At 39.0% G+C, this 22,776-nt stretch overlaps 1 protein-coding gene across 3 annotated transcripts in view; it reads right to left on the bottom strand.

The window, feature by feature from the left end:
• Window positions 1-3,173: 3,173 nt before the first annotated feature.
• Window positions 3,174-22,776, bottom strand: part of LOC111329138 (uncharacterized) — a 43,135-nt gene continuing 23,532 nt past the window's right edge. For 2 of the 3 annotated variants that reach the window (XM_088743386.1, XM_022933749.2), the window contains exons 11-21: window positions 22,451-22,590; window positions 20,690-21,043; window positions 20,290-20,316; window positions 19,176-19,365; window positions 18,493-18,675; window positions 18,287-18,365; window positions 16,945-17,069; window positions 16,584-16,736; window positions 14,200-14,380; window positions 10,495-10,679; window positions 3,174-9,821 (exon numbers count right to left, since the gene is read on the bottom strand). In XM_088743386.1, the coding sequence (XP_088599512.1) occupies window positions 9,669-9,821; window positions 10,495-10,679; window positions 14,200-14,380; window positions 16,584-16,736; window positions 16,945-17,069; window positions 18,287-18,365; window positions 18,493-18,675; window positions 19,176-19,365; window positions 20,290-20,316; window positions 20,690-21,043; window positions 22,451-22,590 (1,770 nt within the window). In that variant the 3' untranslated portion in view covers window positions 3,174-9,668. The remainder of the gene's footprint in view (window positions 9,822-10,494; window positions 10,680-14,199; window positions 14,381-16,583; window positions 16,737-16,944; window positions 17,070-18,286; window positions 18,366-18,492; window positions 18,676-19,175; window positions 19,366-20,289; window positions 20,317-20,689; window positions 21,044-22,450; window positions 22,591-22,776) is intronic. The other variant, XR_015994725.1, reaches the window with a different exon arrangement.

Below are 22,776 nucleotides of genomic sequence, written 5' to 3'. Positions count from 1 at the left end.
TAGAGAGTGTAATTTCTTTTCCAAGCATCCGAAGAGATGCCGTGGGCAGTATATTAAGAAGTTGAGACAAACCGATAATTAAAACTTTATTCTTATCAGGATTTATCAATAAAGAGTTTTGGCAACACCATGTGGAGACTTGTTCCAGGTCCAAATTTAGATTATGAATTGCGGTGGACATGTCGGATGAGGGAAAGGACAGGTATAGTTTAGCATCATCGACGTAACAGGCCGATTTGCAGTGAGTAGGAACACACAACATGTCATTTACAAAATAGGAGTAATCTCTGCGATTTTCCATGCCCTTGCAAACGTTCCAGTGTGAAAGGAGTAGTCCATAATACTAGTGATTGACGGAAGAATTACAGGTAGACAATCCTTGAGTACACGCGCGGGCACTCTGTCGTAGCCAGGTGCTTTGTTTGAAGAAAAGCCTTTAATGACACGCTCAACATCCTTGTCTAACACTGAATGAAACTGAAAAGCTTCTGAGCGCTGATCAGCTCTTCAAATTTTTCGCGACTTTAATTTCCTTGGCCAAAACAAACTTCTTTTCACCATGGATATTACGTCTCTTTACACTTTCATTCCCAATGGCGAAGGCCTTCTGGCCCTTAAACATTTTTTTGATCAACGTACTGTTAAGGAACCTAAATCTGAAACACTACTTCGCTTGGCCGAACTAGTGCTCACACTCAATTGTTTTTCATTCGGGGAAAACTGCTTCAAACAAACCAATGGTGTCGCCATGGGCACCAAAATGGGACCTAGCTTTGCCAATCGTTTTGTAGATTCTGTCGAACGCCAATTTTTCAGCCAATACAACGCCTCCGAACCTTAACTCTACGGTCGCTACATCGACGACTGTATTGGCGCTACCTCCTCTACCAGAGAGGAGCTGACTCAATTCATAACCGCAGTCAATTCTTTTCACCCGGCTCTGAGATATACCTGGTAAATTTCTGACAAGTCTTTATCCTTTTTAGACATCAAAGTTTCAATTGAAGGCAACGGTTTATGCACTAGTGTGTATTACAAACCTACAGACTCGCATAATTACTTGTTATATTCGTCTTCGCATCCATCTCACGTTAAGAATTCCATTCCTTTTTCTCAGTTTCTAAGACTTCGCCGTTTACGTAGTGATGACTGATTTCCACCACAAATCAGAGTCAATGTGCCAGTTTTTCGATAAACGTGGTTACCCTGTTTCTGTCATTCAAGCGGGCTACCACAGCGCCCAACTTATTGATCGACATTCAGCACTACAAACGTCACAAAAGGAAGATTCCGACCGCATTCCATTCACTCTCACGTTTCACCCTCACAACCACTCAGTGAAATCCATCATTCTTAAAAAATTTAAAGTATTTCAAAACGATCCAGAGACAAGCACTATCTTTTCGCAGCCTCCGCTCATTTCATTCAAACGCGACAAAAACATAGGCAATTTTTTGGTCAGAAGTTCTTTTCAGACTGATGACCAACTAGGCACTTTTAAATGCACTCGTGCACGATGCAAAACGTGTCCTTTCATTCACAACATTGATAAAATATCGGGACCCAAACGATCCATTAAGATCACCGATCACTTCACGTGCACCTCTGCCAATATAACCTATTGCATAACTTGCACTTATTGCAAAAAGATATACATCGGCGAAACAGGCAGAAGACTAGGTGACCGATTCCGAGAACACCTTCGCGACGTGGAAAGAATGACAAGGACCCATCGAAACCAGTCGCTAGACACTTTAATTTACCTAATCATTCTAAACAACATATGGCAATCTGCGGTCTTTCCTTACACTTAGGTAGCACGGAAAGCCGTAAAACTCTTGAACAAAAGCTCATCTTTCAAACCGGCAGTCTAAGTCCCACAGGGATCAACGAACGCTTTTCATTCCACTAATTTATTCGTATTTTTCTCGTTGCCATGTTCTCACCAATAACGTGCTCCATTTTCTGCCTTTAAAAGCACACACAACCCACAATTCATCTATTCCCTTGTTTTCTTTGTGTGCTCATGTGGATAGCTAGCTTTTTAGTAGTCTCGCCAAGTTTTTACACTTAGTCTAGTTTCTTCATCACTCGTTTACGCAAACCTGTTCACGTTAGGTTAGAACGCTACACGTTTTTCCCACTTATTTATTTACTTATTTATTTATAGTTACTTCCATTTAGTGACAAAGAATAATGATAAAAAGAGTAAAAAAAAAAAAAGGTACTAAATGAGGGACTGACGTACAGATTCGAAGTCCCAGCGTGGTCAGCCCCCATAAGTATATACTATACTAAAACATATGTAAACAAAAACAATAATCAACGATAGTTATTTCTATTAATTGAGCGACAATGTCGGCAGACTGTTTTCCATGTTTGAATTCTAGATGTGTCAAAATTAGCGATAAATTTGTTAAAGAAATTAGTAAATAGACGGTTTTTAAAGGTAGAAAGAGCTATAGTTTCACGTGGCTATTAGTTTGTGTTAGAGTTCGTTTTCAAAGGGTTCTCATTTATCTTTTCGGAGGTATAGTCTTTGTGTGTTTGTTTTTTGGGTTTTAGCTTGTGTCTTTGTATCGGAATGTCTGGAATGTTAGTTCGGGGGGGTGGGGATGAGTGGGGAGCTTATAGGTGGGGGGCTTATAATTAATAAACAGCAGTTTATAAGCAGGGTACATCAGACGTTATTAGAGATAACCAAGTCAAACTTAGGCTCACGAGTACCTCTTTGGTATTTCTCTTGGTTCATCCTCTCAACTGAGACTTGAAGGCTATGATATGAGGAAGGGGAAATTTATGGTAACCAGTCAACTACAGATCAAGACTTCTCACTGACTCGAACCTCTCGCCAGCTTGCCGGAATCAGAATTCCTTGGATTTCCGTCAAGCCTTTATTGACCATCTATTACTTAAGCCTCGGTAACTCGCACTTTCGCTAACTGAAAGCATGTTGTTTCCCTTTAGGTCATTTTCTTCACAGATCTAAGAAGAAGTCAAACCATGTTGAGACAATTAAGGGCGAGTCAAAACAAATTGTACACGTAAATTAAAAAAAGCCTCATTCCTACTTAGTTGCGCAGGTATTCAATTTCGCGATTTTAGCAACACAGAAGTTTGCGGGATTTTATTTTTGGTTAATATGGAAATAGGAAATTAAATTTTGCGATTCAAACGTTCCCAACATCAGTTTATTTATCAAAATGTCTTAACTTTAGACTGCACGAAAGATAATCTGGAGAATTTTAAACCAATCTGGTGATCAAAATGAAGACGACAGCTACATTCTTTACTCCACGTGCGAAATCTTTAAATTACAAATTAACTTCCTTTCACGACAGAAAATACAAAACAGAACCTACCAGTATGACCAGTTAAATAACCTGTGTATTTGTCGATACATATCATCTATGTGTTGCTGTTTTTTCAGTCACGGTGATTTGAGTTTTCTACACGGCTTCGCGTGTTTGAATCTGCGAGGACTTTACTTCGCAGGTCTTCGTTTTCACGATTTGTTTTATTTACGATCCCGAAAAACGCGAATTAAGTCCCCGCGAAATTCAGTACCAATAACTAATAAACTTGGCGCAGTGCTCTCTGGTTTTAAAGGTGACGAATTCGAGAATTAGTTCCCCCCCCCCCCCCCGATTATGTTGCTGCTCACTCCGGCTTCTCTTGCTGCGCAGCAATTGGCGAAAGCGTTGAAAAAACTCCGAGCTTGGTCAAGGCAAGATCTCCATGACTCAATATTACTTCTAATTGACAGAGGAAAGAATCAATGGCATAACAAACTACAAATCTGAAGAGAGTTGAGGAGACTAGAACTTGGTTTATATCACTTTTGTTTACCTTGTTCATCAACCAATAATGGATTGTAAATTTAAACAGGCATTGGGGAAGAAAACTAATATGTATTTAGATTTTGGTTCAGTGCTTCATCTCAATGATGACACCTTATCTGTAAGAAAAGAAAGACATGTTGCCAGTGAGAAATGTATTGCAATGATCACCTGAAATCTATCAATCAGCCATTCACTGATTTGCTTCCTTGTTCCATAATGATTCAGTAAGTCAACCACGTGGTTAGTCACTTATTCAGGATACAATCTGTTAGTTTGATTATCAGTCGACAAGTTGGTCAATCAGTAGTATCCCAGTCAATCAATCTGTTGACAAGTCTAACAATTAGTCAATCAATCCATGCAACACCAGGGCTTTTTTTTACAAAATTCTGTCCTTGGATCATTTGGAATTTTTAACCAGGAAAAGAAATTGCTAAGAGAAACAATACATGTGTACCTTAAGGTTGTTACCCAGAAAATAAAATTTGAATGAAACAATTTCGCCCAAAAGTCTTAGAATTATGTCAGAACTGTTGATGACCACATGTGCATCACAAGTGACATCAAAATTAAAAGATAAATTAAGTTCATTCAATTAATTAATTATTTCTGTTCCTGGAAAATGGCTTTGGATGCTGGCACTGGGGACTTTGACTTTGATCCACTTGACATTCCTTTCTGCATATCATCTGTAATTATATGACATAAAGTGTACATATTAACAGCTTTTGTTGTCAATTATTAATAATATGTAAATTATATTTCATTCCAATCATTCAACCTTTTCTATTTACTTCCACAAATTAACAAACGATTATTTTTTAAAGTGGATCATGGTAAATAGTGGGGATATTAACTGAGCTGACTTGGGTGGAAAGGTAAACATGCATCAATCTTTCCTTTTGTTTTCAGTTTTGGTATCAAAAAGCTGTAACAATGTTTTATTCAATCAACACAAATACATGTAAATTAAAAAATAACACTCCTTTGATTTTACAAAATCATAGATTGATTAAAATTAATTACCAATAATGTAATTGTAATGTTAAATTGTGAACCAGAAAGCCAAGTCAACCGAAGATTTCTTACCTGACCCAATGCATTTTAAGTTCCAGGTGACATCAGGGAATTAAGTAAAGAAAAAATATATAAATTTACAATGAGGGAAAAGTTAGTTAAACAGAACTAACCGTACATTGTAGGGGAAGGTTGCTCACAGATGATAACATTTGACTTGCTTCAGAAATGCATTAATATCCTTAAGTTTTTAAGGAAACTGGAAGGTCATTCCAAATGTTGATTGCCACGAAAGAAATTGCTTTCCCACAATACTTCACACTTAGGGCTTGTAGAGATTCTGTTTAGCTCCATATCTAGTGTTGCAGCCATGTATGTTACCAGCATATTGGAACACATCAAAGACTTTAGGTAGAAAGCTTTTACACCATAAATGCAAGAATTTTAGACCTTGAGTTGTTGAATGTTGTCAAATATTATGAAGCCTTGCAAATTAATCAAGGGTTGGGCACTCTCTGTTTGACTTCATCAGACGTTGGAACAAAGAAAACTAATCTCAAATTGCATAATGTTATTTTCACCAACATTACAGAGAAAATTTATTGTCTTTAAAAGTACAAGTACAACATAAGCTTATTGCATTAACTAGCAAACCAAAATATTACTTACATTGGGAAATCAGAAAACAAATTGCTGAAAAGATTGCTGTATGATGAGCAGACTCATTTACCCATGGAATAAATATGGTCAACACTTCATTTAATGCAAGTACCACGTTTGAAATGTTATAATAGTAATATTATTTATCAAATAACCAAGTGAGCACATAGATCAATTCAAAGCTTGAACATGCCCTGGGCAAGCCCCCCTCCCCCCAGCAAACCACTGGCAATTGCCTACACTCTGTCTGACTTCAGAAGATACAGCCATGCACACTGCCCCAAATAGATACATGTATATCAGTATCTCCACTGCATGTCTATATTTGATACTGCTATCAACACTGTCTATATATACAGCTATCTATTGTATATCTTAAACACAAACAGTTAACTGCAGTGTCTACACTCACTACCTACCGTTATCTACTCTGTTGTCTTCGGAGGATAGAACCATTAACACTGCCTGTTTATGCTAGATTCACCAGTCTTGAATGCTTTCTTCAGTAAATAGTATACTGCAGTTACAGATATCTACTCAGTCTATAGTATATATAGATAGAACCATCTAAAAGCAATTAAGCTCATGGCTACAAAATATTTTAATTTCATGCGTTGAGCTTAAACGGGTTCCTTACCGTTAGATTTTCCTTATTTTTTGGGTTCCCTGTTCATGTTAAAGCTGTTTTCCATATTTGGTATTGCACACGTGGTTTGTTGTTTTGTGGATTAATAAATCAGTTGTACCGCCATCTTGGTCTGGTTTACTTGTATTCGGAATACATAACGCTTACAATGCTTAAAAATAAAATAAACTGAAAAAACTCCTTTCAAGTTCTACTAAAAAAGGAAAAGAAAATTGTGTAAAACCAAACAGCCTCAAGAAATACCTTAACTAATTGCTTGCAAGCCTTTGTCCACGTCTTCCAGATATTTCTGAGTACTTCGGTGTGTGAGTTTACATCAACTTTCGCGATTTTTTTGTTTAGCGGCCTCTGTCACCCTTCCCATTATGTTCGAAGGAAAGAACCATAAAATAGTATACAAGATTTTAAAGCCAAGCGACGCTGTTTTCTCTCAGACGGTCACGCCAAAGGATGGTGTTGTTTCCCTTAACCATATTCTGTCACCATATCAAGTAGATCGTTCGACTGAGATGATCCTAATCTTCTCTCCAATATCCTAGACCTCGTTACCAGGGGCCTCTCGGTTTCCTTAGAGAGGGCAATCAACCTTCTGGGCGTACATTTGCCTTTCCGGCCTAAATGTGTGAAGAATCGTTTTGTATATACACCAAAATGACTGCACAATGATCAAATCGAGTGACCATGAGAAACAGAACGACGTAACAGATGAAGTGCATTCTGTCTGAATGATAATAAGAGGGAAAAAAATCCCGACGATGATTGCATTGCTAAAAAATTCATTTATCAAAAAAATTCTTATTCGCTCAGAGATCATTACGCTTTTACTTCGAGTTATTTTTTTTCTCAGTCATTGTCAATAATCTCAAACACTGGAAAATACCAAAGATTTTTAGTGCTTCAGCATCAGTCCATGTGATCTAGTGATCGCCGGACAATTGGAGACTGATTTTTCTTTTAGGAAATTGTGGGAGCGCAGTCGGGAGTATAAATATTGCAACCGGAAAGAAATTGTTTCCTAAACTAGTCAACTACCAACCGTGCGATAGCAGATATACACATATAAAGACATATTAAAAGTTTTTCATCGCACAGGAGTTAAAGTGTTACGTGACCAAATCATTTTTGCTTGACAGCTTCCTGGCCGCCGTTTTAAATATACTAGGCCCTCTGGACGGAGATCGTTGGCCTGCGAGCGGTGAAGAAGACCAGGGACAAGATGAGTTTTCATAAATTAAAGAATGGAGGTCGAAAAAGACTGGAAAGAAGACGATCGACAACTCGTTTTCACCGTCTTCGCGCCATCGAAATTTCCAAACTTTGTTATACTGACAATTCCATAGATCGGCGAAAGCTTGGAATAAAAAAAGAAATACAAAAGGCTCCAGGTCTCAATCGAATCGTTCATTTTATCCGTAAAGAGTGTAGCACCTATTTCCCCTTACCCTATCCCCAAATCAAACAACAAAGTCGTGAAAGAGAGAAATCATCATCAAGTTAAGAATATCCTGATTTTTGAGCATAATCTCCTGTCTTTACCAGAGAAGATGCATAGAAAACACTACGGCATATGCATGCTAATGTCAGGTGGCAACAGGTTGAGAGTGAAAAGTACCTTTATGAAGTTTGGTCACAAATCACCATATTTCATCAATAAAACTCTTGAGGTATTCCTTTTTTGTTGATAGTGCTGAGAGAGGTTAAAAAACTCTTTCGATGCTTTAAATGTGAGGACATTTACATTTTTTATTTGCCAACTAAGGAGTCAAATTAGACTGAGGAAGTACGAGGTTAGCCTAACAGATTAAGGACATTAAGCTCAAATATAGATAATAATTGGCTCTCTGCATGCTACCATTTCCAATTAAGTTACTGCACGTCCAAGTAATTATCACAGATGGTTTTTTGGGAATGTTAACTTGTTTCTTTCTTTCTGTCAGTTTACGATAGTTCAACAAGCGTCATGTGGTCTCACGACTTCTGGGTATGTCACGTGATTCCATGCAGTCAATATTAGGGGGCTTATTTGGTCTTGACAAGTTAAGTCTTCCCCTCGAAAAATATAGGGAGGAAACGACGATGACACATTTCTAAAGGTATTCAGCGCCCTTCAAATTAGTTTAACCCCTTAGTTTGAGTGCATGGTGATGTGAGTTGAGGCGTTGAAATTTCAATATTTGACGAAATAAACTCCATGTTGCCGCTGGTGAAGACTGATTGTAAACAATTCTACAGAGGTTTACAACACTCAATTTCCATCTAAACACTAAGAAGTTGACAGTTCTTTAATTTGTAACCGATCATTATTGTAAGAAGAAGTCGCACACTTTATGAAAACGCTCAAAGATGGCCGCCTATCTGAGGAATATAGAAAGATGGGACACAACCAATCAGATGCGAGCATTATGTAATCCTCTTATTTGATTGGCTGTATCCCTTAGTACCCCCTATTACTACTTGAGATATATGTTAAGGATATATCATGAGCTTGTCCAACAATCGAGATAAATAACTCTCACTTGGCCTTTCTTTATTCAGAAATTTCCCGAGTGAGCACACTTTAAGGGAGTTTGATTGTAGCACATAATGTGTATAAAACCAACTGTAAACTATCGCTTATCAACACTATTGACTTTACACTGCACGTATTGTTTGAATGATTACATAAAATGAGAAAGTAGTATGAATTCTGGATCAGCCTTAAGAGTATATGGTTAGTGCGCAAAGTATTTGTAATTTACGCAAACTGATCTGAATGCGATCTGTTTCATCTAAAATATTGACACCCAAACGAACGAAAGCGATTGAATGCAACTAGAATAGCATTAATACTTTTCTTTCTACAATATCAACGTGATCTCCAGAAAAAAGAGAATACATTTAGTCATAAGAAAAGTGATATCTTGATTTAACCCTACATTCTCCCAAATAATTTGCAAGACCTGTATAGTAACTGAACAAGAGAATAGTTGACCAGACATTTAAAGTCGGAGAGTTATATAAAGCTAAGTAACTTATAAACCATAATGCGTGGTTTCCATACCATCCTTCTATATTCTTTAAAAGTAAATTACATTTTTAGTTTAACAAGATATAACACAGCTATATGAAATTTGGTTATATCAACTGAGTTGATACTGTAAATTGGCCACCCTATAGAGTTTATTTCTAAGCCGACGCTTCTAGCGTTAGCCCTTCGTCAGAGCTATAAATACATAGCTACAGATATATACTTCGTTACAGTTATAGAAGGATATAGTTTGCAAGAACAATTTGAAATGTATAAAAAAAATGCCGAGGTAAAATTATCTAGATCCATTGCACCTAGGCTGATAAAGCGTTTTCGTACAATTACTGAGATGATTACAATCTTCTTTATTTTCCTCCCGCCATTCAAATTAATGAGTAGTGACAAGCAGGGAATAATGAAATTAGAGCTGCATGGCTTAAACTAATCAACTCCATGTTCCATTAAAGCGCGTGCATTTATCTTATCACTTGAGGACTTAATTCATTACACAGTCAGACGACTCTCCTTTTTCCTTCAAAGTCAGTGCTAAATTTCTCAGTTCTAACAAGATCCTCTTTTGTTCGTCAAGTTGCTCCTGAAGGCCTTCAATTGTTACTCTACTGAAACGGTCTCTGTCACGATGGCACATCTAAAACGTGCGGAAATCGTACGTGTCAGCGCAGTTTTAAAAATGTAAGGAAAATTTATAAAATTTAAGGAAAAAAACCAAGATATTGATGATCATCATAGTTGTTGGCTATGATCTCGTTTGTGCGTAAATTATATATCAATAAAATGAAGTGAGATCCACGCGCTCTTTGCCTGGTCATACCGTATCCGTCGATCAGGGCACAGACAAGCATAGCTTAATATATTTTGTTGAACAGGGCGAATCGTTTTGTAAATGTGAAAGTGTAGTGCGATCGTCCAAGTGAGTGTAGTCCTGAGAAGAACTGTTGTCGGTGGCGGTGACTGACGTTTCGACAACCTGAGCGGAAGTCATCATCAGACTGAGTCAAGAGTTTCGTAAGTGTTCCCAAACATTTAAAAAGTAACATAGACTGGAACGAAATTATAGTGGTCTTTTCAACACTTGAAACGACAAAGTTTTTCCTTCGGATGATGGAAATTGATTCCAGAATCTGAGAGCTACCACAGAAAGCGGAAAGAGAGCTCCCTCGCCCACATGCTCTAATTTTGGCCGGGGGAAAAATATGCCGAGCATGCCTAGGAGTGACATATTAGCAGATCACCAACGAAGCCAAACCATTTACAGCTTAAACTTTTAGCCCATCACTCCCCCCTCTCCCTTTCGAACATACCTTTGTGAGCACTGTAATGCCTTTAGACCCCAATGAGATGAAAGGAATCAGTTTTGAGGTACACTTCATCCAACACCGCCCTATTTCTCTCCCGTTCAAGGAGAACATCACAGAGATTTTGCCCTCGAGGTTACTTTCAAAATTAACTTCGCAGGCGATAAGATCGCCGCGATAAGCCATGGCTCCTAAGTCATCAACGTAAGATATTTAGTACATAGCAAAAAGAAAACAATTAAACTAAACATAACGTATCCAATAGTGTCGCAACATTGTGTGAAATTGAACTTTTACCTTTGTTGCTCCGGCCATCTCGATTAATGACCAACCTCTCGGTTCATCCCAAGAAAAAGCCACTTAATCTATCTAGTTCTATTTATACAAGGAGTGCTGTCGACATCAATGATCCAAGCAACGTCATTTATTGACATGAATTTCTTTGGCCTCTAGTGTATTATTTGTGGAGACCTCAATCAGAATACATAATACATATATGATCATGCACGTCAGAATAATTACATCGAGGGGTCCATCACGATTAATAACACAAAAGACTCTACGCATCGTCTGATAGGTCAATCCAGTTTCCGAGCGGATGCTTTATCAGGTTATAGAGCCCGGCCTAGTTTTGTCATAAAAGCAATTGAACGCACTGTTTCTGTGTTCTATAGTGTGATAAAGCCACGCGCGATGTTGGGAGATCAAGAGGAAAGCTTATATAACACAAGCCGAAGGCACCTTTGCGAGTCCGACCCCGGCAGTAAAACAAGTTTGTCAAAGTGTGGGGCGATCATCCGAGTGAGTGTAGTCCTGAGAAGAACTGTTGTTCGGTGGCGGTGATTGACGTTTCGCCAACCTGTGAGGAAGTCATCATCGGAGTCAGTTGTTGTTAGTATATACTAAAACAGTGGATAGCGTTGAAGGCGCGCTCTGATTGGCTAGTCAAACTCCGAATATCCTTTGCTATTTACCTCCGAGCAACTCGGGAAAAAATGGCGTCCCGGTTTGCATCCGTGACAAGCGTAAAAATCACTCAAATCCATTTTGTGGTGGTGTATATTATCTCACTGTTTTAGCGTGTACTAAAACAACTATTCACCGAAGTGGAGGTGGTTAGTGGTGGATATTTACCGAGCCGCGAAGCGGCTCGGTAAATATCCACCACTAACCACCTCCACTTCGGTGAATAGTTGTTAATTAGTCGAATGTTCTTAGTCCAGTTCGTGTGAATGATTTGTCAGTTTTACCGTAATGTTATTGGTTGTAAGACTCAAGTGGCGTAACTCGGTCGTGATTGGTCAGTTTCGATATGCTGGTAAAGTTAGGTCATTTTATTCAGTTAGTTTGTAATGTTAATGTCGTGAATGATTCGTTTGTATGGTGCCAGTAGTACTTGACACCAGGCTGTTCTAAGTTAGTAAACCGGCTTTCCAGATCAGTCGTTGAAAGTAGTTGTTGCTGTGAGTTAGGCATTGCGTAGACTTCCAGTCAAAAGTGTGATTCGTAATTCGATGATGTTCAGCAATGTGATTGTTGACATTACCTTTCCTCGTCACCCGTTTGTGTTCAGTCAGTCTTGTTACGAGGTTTCTGCCAGTCGCTCTGACGTAGTAGGGGTGGCAGTCGGAGCAATTGATCTTGTAAATCGCTCCCTGCCTGTTCCTCGGTTCGTCTCTTTAACGTTTGTAACTGTCGCAGTGTGGTCATGATCGTGGGCGACACGGATATTGAGGAGTTGTAGGATGCGCAAGATGTTCTCAGACATGCCTTTTATGTACAGTATGGTCGCAGTAGTTGTAGGAGTTGCGGCGTCGTTTCTTTCAGTAGTAGCAGTAGGTCGGTGAGTGTTTCGTCGAATGAAGTCGTCGTTATAGTTGTTCTTTGAAAAAAACACGGTCAAGGTATTTGTTCTCATTGGATAAGCTGTCTGTCGTGTTGGATACTAGTTGCGCTCGTCGTGTTAGAGTCCTGATAGTTGTGGCTTAGTGTGATGTAGGGTTGTAGGATGACTCGTCTATTAATCTGTCGGTAGATGTCGGTATGTCACCTTTACCAGTTCGCCTACAAAGCGTGCAACTCGTTGTCTTAAACTAGTGTTTCCCTAGTGTCTGTACATTTTAAATAGTACTTTATTCTCATCATATCTGTAATTTTAAGCGATTTTAGTTTATGTCGTATTTTACCGCCGAATATATTCATATTTGTTTTATATTTTTTGTAAAGCGCACGCGATCATTATGTCATGTAGCTTGCGCTATACAAGTTAACACATTATTCAATTATTATCAATACGATATAACATATTCTGTTGAAATCACAATATAAAGGGTGTAACAAACGCTCGTGCCCTTCTTTGAACATAAAGAAAAAAAATTGCTCCCTGAACCGTCCGCCTTATGAAACCTTTCAAGTTCATGGCCCATCTTTATACGTTTTGGACAATTTCAGTCGCCTAACATGTCCCTTCGGGGCTTTTTTGGAATTTTTTTTTAAGGCGCTGTAGCACAGAATGAACCAGCTCTTATAGGGTAACGGGGAAAGCTTAAGAATTAGTGGACCAATCCTTTTTTTCTCTAAAAATGGTTAAGTTTCTATGGCACCACGTTTGAGTAGGCTTAGCAGTAAGCCAGTGCTCCACATTGTAAAAAGGTCATTCTCCTACTGAAGCTAAAAAAAATTCTTTTCACGGATTCTTCTGAAGTAGATCTACGTCTAAGTAAAGGCTTGTCTTCCTTTTTACGTGTATTGTTAGTGTGATAGTTAGATGTTGACGTTTTGCGTTGTGGAAAGTGAAGGTTTTTCATGCCATGGCCTATCATTTCACCCCGTTCTTGGTTTGTCCTCAAAATCTACACGACGTAACCATTTTTAACTCGGACAATGACGTAGTCATTAATCCAAGATATAGATATGGATGGAACATTTACTCTCTCCCTCCTTCGATTCCTGTTAACTTTTTCTTAATCCGCTAACCGGTAAAATAAAGCGTTAGCAGTCGCATACGCCCAGGTCGAAAAAGGTTTATCCACAAAGTCATTTATTTCAGGGGGCAATGTTTCTTATTCATGGATCATTTCTATTCGGTCGACAGCGTATTAATTTTTGGCTTGAAGTTCTCACTGATAAATCCTTTCAATGCATTCAATGGAAGTAGCGCCCGCCTTTCAATGACTGACCAGAGGTTAACATCAGGACACATACAAGTCGCATTCAGGCTACGATTGTAGGGGAAAGACTTCAACGTTCTTCCTCCTCGATTCGATTGTAAGGGAAAGTCGTCATCGTTTTTCCTTCGCGATCCTATCCGATTTGAAATTACAAACATCGTATACCGTAAGGTTTGAGATCACCGTAACATCGCAATACGAGTTGCTCTTTACCGCAATATCGCATTAAAAAAATGGCCAACACCGCAAAAACCTCAAACCTCGATGTCCCCCTCTAGTTTGATAGTCACACTCGTATGTCGCTATGCCCAGCGTTTCGTCACGAAAAAAAATTACATGTTGCTCACAACATAATATGATTTCGACAGAGAAGGAATATGTTCTGTCGTCAGAAAAAGAGTTGAAAGATTTGGGGACGAACTCGCTTTGATTAAGGGGGAGAACTCGCAAAAGTGGAAGGGGCAAACTCAATTGCAAAGGGGCGAAACCTCCGTAAACCTTGTACCAGATATGAGACACCTGTCCTTAAAGTAAACCATACCTTCGACTTCTCTTCCCTTCTTACGGCAGCCAGTTTCAAATATTTTCCCATGGTATACGTGATATCCGACTGTTCCGCTATCCCAACCAGGCATTGTGTGACAATTGTCCACAGCATCGTAAGACTCACACACAGCACCTAACGCTATAATTCGCCTCTTTCCAGTCTCCTGAATAAGCACCTGCAAACAATGACAGCCTTGTCTTTTTATAATAGAGTTACCCCTAAGTCAACTCTTTCAAAACAAGTGTAACAGTTCTCCAAAATAGAACGAATAAGTCCAAGGTTACTGTCAAGAAAATCTGGACAAGATTATCAAAATTTCGTTTTGTTTTTGCTCTTCAGTTAGAGAAAGCAGTTAAGTTTAATTTGCCGGAACGCGAAATACAGCTGAAAGAATGTTTCAGGGTAACCTGTACCGAAGAGCGAAAGGTGTCCAGCAGAGTGTTGACGTTTTCCGCGGGCTTTCGTCCGGGATCTCGATTTGCATATTTTGTTCAGATCGCGTCTTGCACTGCACTAACGGGGAATTTCTAGCATATTTCGCAAAACGTTGTGAGAGAGTCGGTATCATGTATCTTTTAGGGTACCTCGATCGATGTATCGACCGATGCATCGGTTGATATATCGATCAATACTCGACTGACACGCGACCGATGTGTCGATCGACTGTCGCCCGAGAGTTGACCGAGGAATAGGACGAGCTTCCACTGATGTCGGCCGAAACATCGACTGTGACCACGTCAGTAGTTTATCGGTCGACTACCGATGACATATCGGTCAACTATCGGCGGGATGTCGGTCGTGGATCATTCGATAGTCGAGCGAAACTCGACCGATAACGTCAACGTCAACGTGCACACTGCGGATATTTTAGTGCTTTTATTATCGCTACTCGACCAACGATCGATAGACACTCAATCGAGTAACGAGCGACGTACTGCGCAACATTTACGAAGGCAAAAAGTAGGTTTTCATGTTTTTTTATTTTCTCTCAAGGTTTCTTTTCATTTATTTTCAGTTACCTCACTTGAGAAACCATTTGGCGGGTCTGTTCAAAATATTTTGAAAGGTACTTATACCTAGTTTTTTTTCCTACTCTTTTCGACCAATATTTCAATCGATATGTGGATTGAGTTGCGGCCGATATATCAGTCGGCTAACGACGGAACGTCGATCAAGTGTCCGTGAAATAACGGTGAAGTGTCGGTCATGTATCGGTAACTTTTCATTGAGTGGCAGTCGATGGTCTGTATCGGTAGACCAGCGGTCGACAGTCGATCGACATGTCGGTCGCATGTCGTTCAAAACGTCCAAGAAAGGAAAAGTTGAGAGAGCTCGAGCCAAAGAAATCGAAGTTAAGTTTTCCTTTTTCCCTAGCTCGCTTTGCCCACTTTTCCTTCTGCTTTTTCCAATACATTTTGGACTTCTTTCGATTCGTTTTCCCCGTTTCGCAAAATGACATATTCCGCGAATTTCAAAGGAGTTCTTTGTCAAGAGACTTGCCAGGGGTTCGATGTTGCGTTTCATTGAACGGCGGTATGATCGCATTGACACGCGCGAAAAATGAGGTGCGAAAAGTGTGAATTTCTTTGGAGGCCAAAAACTCGAAGTTTCAAATTACTCGAGTTACCTTAACCTTTTAACGAATTGATAGGGTGTGTAGATTTGTTGAATTTTTTTAAGATATTACCACACAAAAGTGTGTGAGGCTTAAATGAAATTCCAAATATTTCTCTCATAACGTCCCGAGCGTGACAACAACCGAAATGTTTTCTATCGTCGAACTTCAAAATGGATCTCTCAGGAATCCATTGGAACATGAAAAAAGCATCAGACCCTTTGTTAGCCTATGAACTGCTGAGTGATAATGTTTAGTTTGTTTCGAGGTACGCGGAAATGCTGAGGCTGGTAATTCAGTTAAGCAAAGCAAGCAAACACCATCAGTTATGTGTTGAAAGGCTCGCACGCGCCTACTGAAACAAAAACTGTGAAAAATTATGTTATTTTCGTAATTTGTACTTTATAATCTTTACAGTGATATATAGTTTTGCATGATTTCTTCAGAAGAAGTGCACGTAGGATGATTTTTCCAGAGGGCACTACATTTTGTTGACAGTAACCTTAAGAGCGCCTATAAAAGAGAAGTCATTGGAAACTGGGCTTTAAAGAGGAAGAAAGAAAAAAGAGATATACCTATCTTGCACATCCAGAGAGATTATCATGGAGCAGGAGGTATGTGATTTATATATATGTTGTTCGCGATAATTCTCTTCGTATGACAGAAGAGCTTACAAGGGGAGGGGAGGGAAGCCATACAATAAATTAAGTATGTAGAAATGAATGAAAAAATGTATGCATGTATATAAAATTCAAAACCTCACCTCAAATCGCGGTGTCTCTGGTGTAAAGGAAGATTTGAATTTGGCACTGTGAATGTGTTTAGGAATTCCTATTTTGCATGTATTGCAGAAATCAGGTCCCTTGTAAGTTAGGAGGCAGCCATCGACAGCAATTCCCGGCGAATCATACCACGCCTTTAAATGACAATCAAATAAAGTATTAGTTACATGAGAGACTTGTACTCAGTAATTTATCCCATTTATCTTTTAATTTGCCCAAGAGAAAGGATTGTTACGTAAATTGAAAAGATAACAAAGGTACTTCCTGGTGTAGCAAGATCTAAAGAGTATTTTAGGGGAACATCTTATTTAAGGTGTGAATGTGGGCCTGAAAAACACTCACTCTTTGGCCAGACGTAAGTTCCTCCTCCTTGTTTCCACGCGGTCGAAATACTTGCCGAACTATCTGATCGGTCATTTTCCGACCTCCTTCATTTACTTGCACCAAGTAATTTATCTTTTTATCCTCTAAATAAAGAGAGGAAGCCACCTATCAACTTGGCCTTTTTTGAATCATGTTAAGAAAATCCTTACAATACACTTCTGTTTTCATTGTAAAGGTACTCACATGATTTCGATGTCATTTAGGATATTGCAGCATGAAAAGCTAACCACTGCTACTCGAGCCCGTAGGGAGAGTACATTTTTAGTCTCATTTGATTACTTGTTAATGATATACATGCAAAAATTTAGCTCTGCTTCTCTCTCAGCGGTGTCTATTTGGTGTCGTGGCTCAGTGGTTCGGCTGCGGAGTAGTCGGGGTTTTCGCGCAAGAACTAGCTTTGACCTTTTAAACTTTCTGTCACGAATAATCGAGCGTTTGCTCTCGTAATCTTTCCCGTCTTTCGTGCGAATTATTCAATAGTAAACCCCTCAATAATTTTTCTCAGGGCCTCCGGTTCGCACTTTTCCATACTTTTGTCATAGTTGTCTTTGATAGACAAAGACATTTCTAGACTGAAGCAAGTTGTTTGTATTCTGTTGGTTTTTTTCGTTCTTAAAACTCTCATTCAAACTCTGAATTAACGTTTGAAAAGTTTTGATTTTCTCCTGCTAATAAACGTCAACTTTTTGCACTCAATTTCAACTTCCTGCAATGGATTGAATAAATTGACGTGTTCTAAGCCAATATACATGCTGAAATTTTTGCATGCATATTATCCTTATCTGTAATAATTTGAATTTGTTTAGAAATATTGATTCAATGTGGCCTTGCAAGTTCCAATTGAACAACATCTCTTTTGCGCCTTCTTTTATTTTAGGACCGTGTCATAGATGTGTGAGCCTATCTACAATTTTAGCATATCGCCCTACCTGAAGAAAGTTTCTCTCCTTTTTTTCACTTTCGATTTCGCCTTTCCTCTCCCCCTTTGTACTATTGTGGTATTAACGCGTAACGCGCGTGATTTAACAAATTAACCAATCGCGTCATAGAACTTTGACCTTAACAGTGGAAGTGACGTGGACATTTCTAACGCGTATCTTAGTTGTTTTCGCTTTTCGGAGTTTAGTTTTTGATTGTTGTTTTTGAGATTTCGTTCACGCTTACTTGGAATTTTTACGAAATGAAAGTACTTTTACTCAAACCGAATGTTGTGATCATTTTAATTACATATTTATACGGACTTCGGACTCTAGTTTATTTTATTTATTTTTTTTTTTTGCTATTGGATTTTTTACACTACCTGTGAGGGGAAATTCATAACCGAACTTCTGGAAGTAAATACTTTCTAGTTTCTTCACCACTTTATCCAGAGCTTCACTCTGTTGAATTAGAGAAAGATCAAATCAAAAGTGAGGTAAAATCCCTGAGCAGACGTGGATGATATCAACAACAGTGGCTTCTGTCAAAAACTCAAAAACAAAGATAACAACAGCGTTACCAGATTACCTGTCCTTCCTCATCCAAAGCAGGACTGTCAAAACATGTTTTATACGAACGCTTCCGAAGGAGGTTCCAGAGCACTTTTAATGGGACAGAAAAAATGTTAAAGGGCACTGGTATCGGATGATAAGTGCTGTAAGTCCGTACAATAATGGCTCTCTTGAAAGACCACTCCTGGAGTGAATTATTCTAATCATGGAGAGGCAAACAGGAACTTTTAAAACACCCTCTAAGGACGTACCAGTTAATTAGGACAATAGGCGCCACCCCTTTAGCAGAAGAAAAACAATGACATATAACACAAGAAACAGTACTCAACATCATTTTCATCCCTAAAAAAACTCCTTCTTAAAGTTTCAGCTCGAAACTACGAATCAAATTTTGTAGACAGATTGCACAAAGAGAATATCTTGTTCACGGGAGCCTTGAGCTGCTCCTCTGGGATTGACCAATGCTCAGGCAGAGAAACTACAAGGATGTAACATGGGACCTTTATACCTAGTTGGATTTAAATATTGGTAGCCAAAATACATTTTTGTGTGATCACAGAAGCTTATCAACTTTACGAAAAATGTATCTCAGTGATGTCTTATGCCAAAAAGAGTCCAAGTTTACTGTCGAGAACTTCTCTCATTTTCTTCTGAATTATTAAAAGGATTTGTTGCAAAAGTAGAAGGACTTTTTGGTACCTGAACCTGTTGATAGGTATTGGAGACTAAAGCAATCATCATGTTAACGAGTAGAATAACTGCCATGATTAAGAAGACACTGTACAGCAGATGAATGAGAGAAACGGAAGGAATGTCAACGGAATTTAACTTATCCAGGTCAGCTATACCAAGTAAAGACCAGCTTAGGTGTTTCGCCATGTTCCACCAGCTGAAAAACAGTTTCAAAAGCAACGTGTTAGATCAAATAACCAGTCAGTTTTTTTTTTTTTTTTCAATCGAAAGCATAATGATCGCTATAGCCGTTTCCGAACACCCACTTTTTAAAAGCAATCGTGTCACTCCTCCTTCATGGATCATCGAATTAGAAAATTTTCTTTCGAAAATACTGGCCAGGTTCATTACGTCAGACACAACCAGATTTGTGTCTTAGTATTCAAAATAATGCAAAATAGCCTTAGACGCGAGGGATACAACTTATATGTGCACGATCCTCGCAGTAAAGCAGTATTTAAGCAATTAGGGATACTACTAGTAAACAAAATATGAACGATGAATTCTGGCATTTTTACAGATCAAAAACCGTGAGATGCTTCTTTTAACAAGGTAAACTGAAGAGCTGGTTTCTTATGCAGGTTTTGGGAAGCGAAATCACATAAATAAGTCGCGAAGCTGCGAGAAGAATGGGAGGCAAAGAAAGTTACTTTAGACGCAGCTCGGTCTCTTGTTATGTAACCTCTATTGCCATGGAAAGTAACGGCGTCTTCCTTGCGAATTTTCGTGGCGAAAAACGGAAAAGTTTGGCGAAGCTAAGCCAGTACTTGTAATATGCGATTTCTTTTACACTTTTTCCGTCTCGGGAGATCTTAATTCGCCTTTCCCTCAGGAAGACAGATAGCTGTTAATCACTGTTAAACAAAAGTGAAACCTATTTGACGTACTGGGTGGCTGACTTTTTTTTGCCTCACAATTTCAGCTTGCAACCCTGTGTTTAAATAATCGCAACGTATTGAAAAGGCGATAATCAAGTTTAATTTACGAAAATATGGCTTAATTTGGTAGATAAACGACTTCGCCGGCTGTAAAATGCTACAAAAGAAATGAAAAGCAACAACAACCATGACTTCACTCTTACCAAATTATCCCTGACTCACTGCATGCCCTTCAAATAATAAGAAGATTTCATGGTTAAAAATGCACACAGTCAAAACAAATAGTACAAACATGGCATTTAACAGCAAGTTTGGAATTATGATGTAAGTAGTCTTTCACCCCTGTTAGGCTTCGCAACGAAAAACTAAAACTTACTTAATTAGCTTTTAGCCAACTGCTTCTTCCTTTGGGCGCCTATACGCAAATGAGGTTCCTATGCATAACGACAAAGGGTAGCTTTCCTACCCCATAAGCTACGTACTTAAAAACCACTCGTGCTCTGACCAAAAAATAAGTAATAAATAATAAATGAAAAAGCCCAACATTTTAGAGTCTGTCGTTGATGGATTCCAGAATACAGCAAGTTCACGATCTGTACTCACAAATCCTCCGCGGAATCTTTTCCTGACATATAGACTTTCTCGGCAACATAAATCTTGGTCATGGCGAGCGAAAAAGCCAGAATCGTGGCCAAAAACTGCCAAAATATCGCCATGACATCCCAGATAATAGAGAATAGGGCGATTTGTATCGCACCCATTCCCCGCGCGCACTCTATGACTTGACCAAACGCTCTCAGTGTGAGAAACATGGCGATAAAGCCATAGAAATACCCCGACACAGCCAAAAGTCTGTTGTTTGATACGTTCGTGGAGGTTATCCATGTGATTATGCGTAACGTGAAGGTAATCAGGTATAAAACAAGAATGACGAAGTCGAGCACATTCCAACGGTCACTATAAGAGTAATAGACATCAAATGCCTTAGAAGAGCATGAATAAACATAGTTATTGCACAGATGGTATGTCATTCACATGCAAGAGAATCGGTCCTCGGATGCTCATTATATGTTGCTACATTTTTCATACAACATTGATAGTAAAATCGGTTATTACCATTACAATTGGAGCTTTAAAACTGTTTGTCTGCCGATTGTTTACTTTTTCTCTTGCTTTCTAATTTCAAAATCGTTATAGCGTGTAGCTTAAAACTTTTGAAAGTATATTCTCAATGGGAATCATCGCCAGCATTGCCATTTTCAATGTTCAGGACGTCGTCAAGGGTGAAACCCAGTTTATCACCTGGATGTACCTAAAAAAGAATATTCGGCAACCATAACGGTGTACCTAAAATAATAACAGTGACTAAAGGGTTTCTCATTTACTGCTGTGCCTAAATAAAACTATGATATGCCCATATCAGTGTGCCGAAAAGACGACTCCTGGTACACACTAGTGTTTTTAGATGACGACCTTTGGCGCATACTGGCTCACTCAACTAATGCACAGTGGCTCTTGCTGATATGGCAAAACAATGAGCGTGGACTCATATCTGCATACCAAAACCTTGAATACATATATCCTATTAGACGTTTTGTTGTGCAGTATCGCTGAGTATTTTAACGAGTCGTGCCGTATTTTAACGGGCCCGTAGGGCGAGTCAAAATACAAACAATGAGTAAAAATACTGCGCGATACTGCACAAAACTTTTAATAAGAGATTTATTATCCAACAGGCCAAATTGTTATTTAAGTGCAGGCGAGTTTCGTGGATATTCGTAGAGTACAAATATCGCGTAATACTTGTACTCGTCTCGAGCGTTATTTGTACTCTGCGAAGCACATTTGGACAATAAAGGCTCTTATTATATGGCTATGTTTCACAAGGACTGGGAACTAACGAATTCACGAATTGAATTAGCTGAAATCAATATTGAAAGCAGTCTAGATTTTCCCATCTAGACCGGCATCTAGACCGGTCTAGAAAATAAAAGGTACAAAGAATATATGGCATACAAGACACAGCCATATAATAAACATCTTATTAACCGAGCTAGATCGGTCTGTATGGGAGAGTCTCGACCTCGGTCAAGATTCTCCCATACAGACCTCCCGCTCGGTTAATAAGAACTAACTACTGATGCACCCAAGCATTGAAAATGGTGCACTTTATAATGATTGATGCAGCTCTAAACAATGAATAGACGTCCATACTGCTGCACCCAACCAAGCAATAGTGGTCTATTTTGTTGCCTTAGTCAAGCTGGTTCACTCTGTCGCTGGTTATATAGATGTATGCCATCTACATGCATGTAAATGTAGTATTGTCCAAAAGTCAAAAAGGCCAATCAGAAACTGAAATACCTGAAGTAACCTATAAACTGCTTCAACAAGATATTGTCATCTCCTGCCTCATTTTCTTCTGGTTGATCCCCTGGCGTATATCTCTTCAGCATTTTGCGTACTTTAAGTCCGGTCTTTTGGGCGGCAATAAACTGATCCGCCTCCATTAAAATGCGTCCCAGAAAAAAAAACAAAATGACCCGTTCTGGTTGACTGAAAGACACAGTTGAAGGGGACAGGCAAATGGCAAAGGGAAGACCAAGGAGCGTAAGATAGCTTAGTGTGTCGCGAAGAAAGACGAAATAAGGAGTCGTAAAGTAATCCTTGTAATTTTCTGGAAGACAATG

The sequence above is a fragment of the Stylophora pistillata genome, chromosome 1 (genome assembly GCF_964205215.1).
Source record: "Stylophora pistillata chromosome 1, jaStyPist1.2, whole genome shotgun sequence".
Classification (NCBI taxonomy): Eukaryota; Metazoa; Cnidaria; class Anthozoa; order Scleractinia; family Pocilloporidae; genus Stylophora; species Stylophora pistillata.
This window is presented reverse-complemented; position numbering and strand designations above follow the sequence as displayed.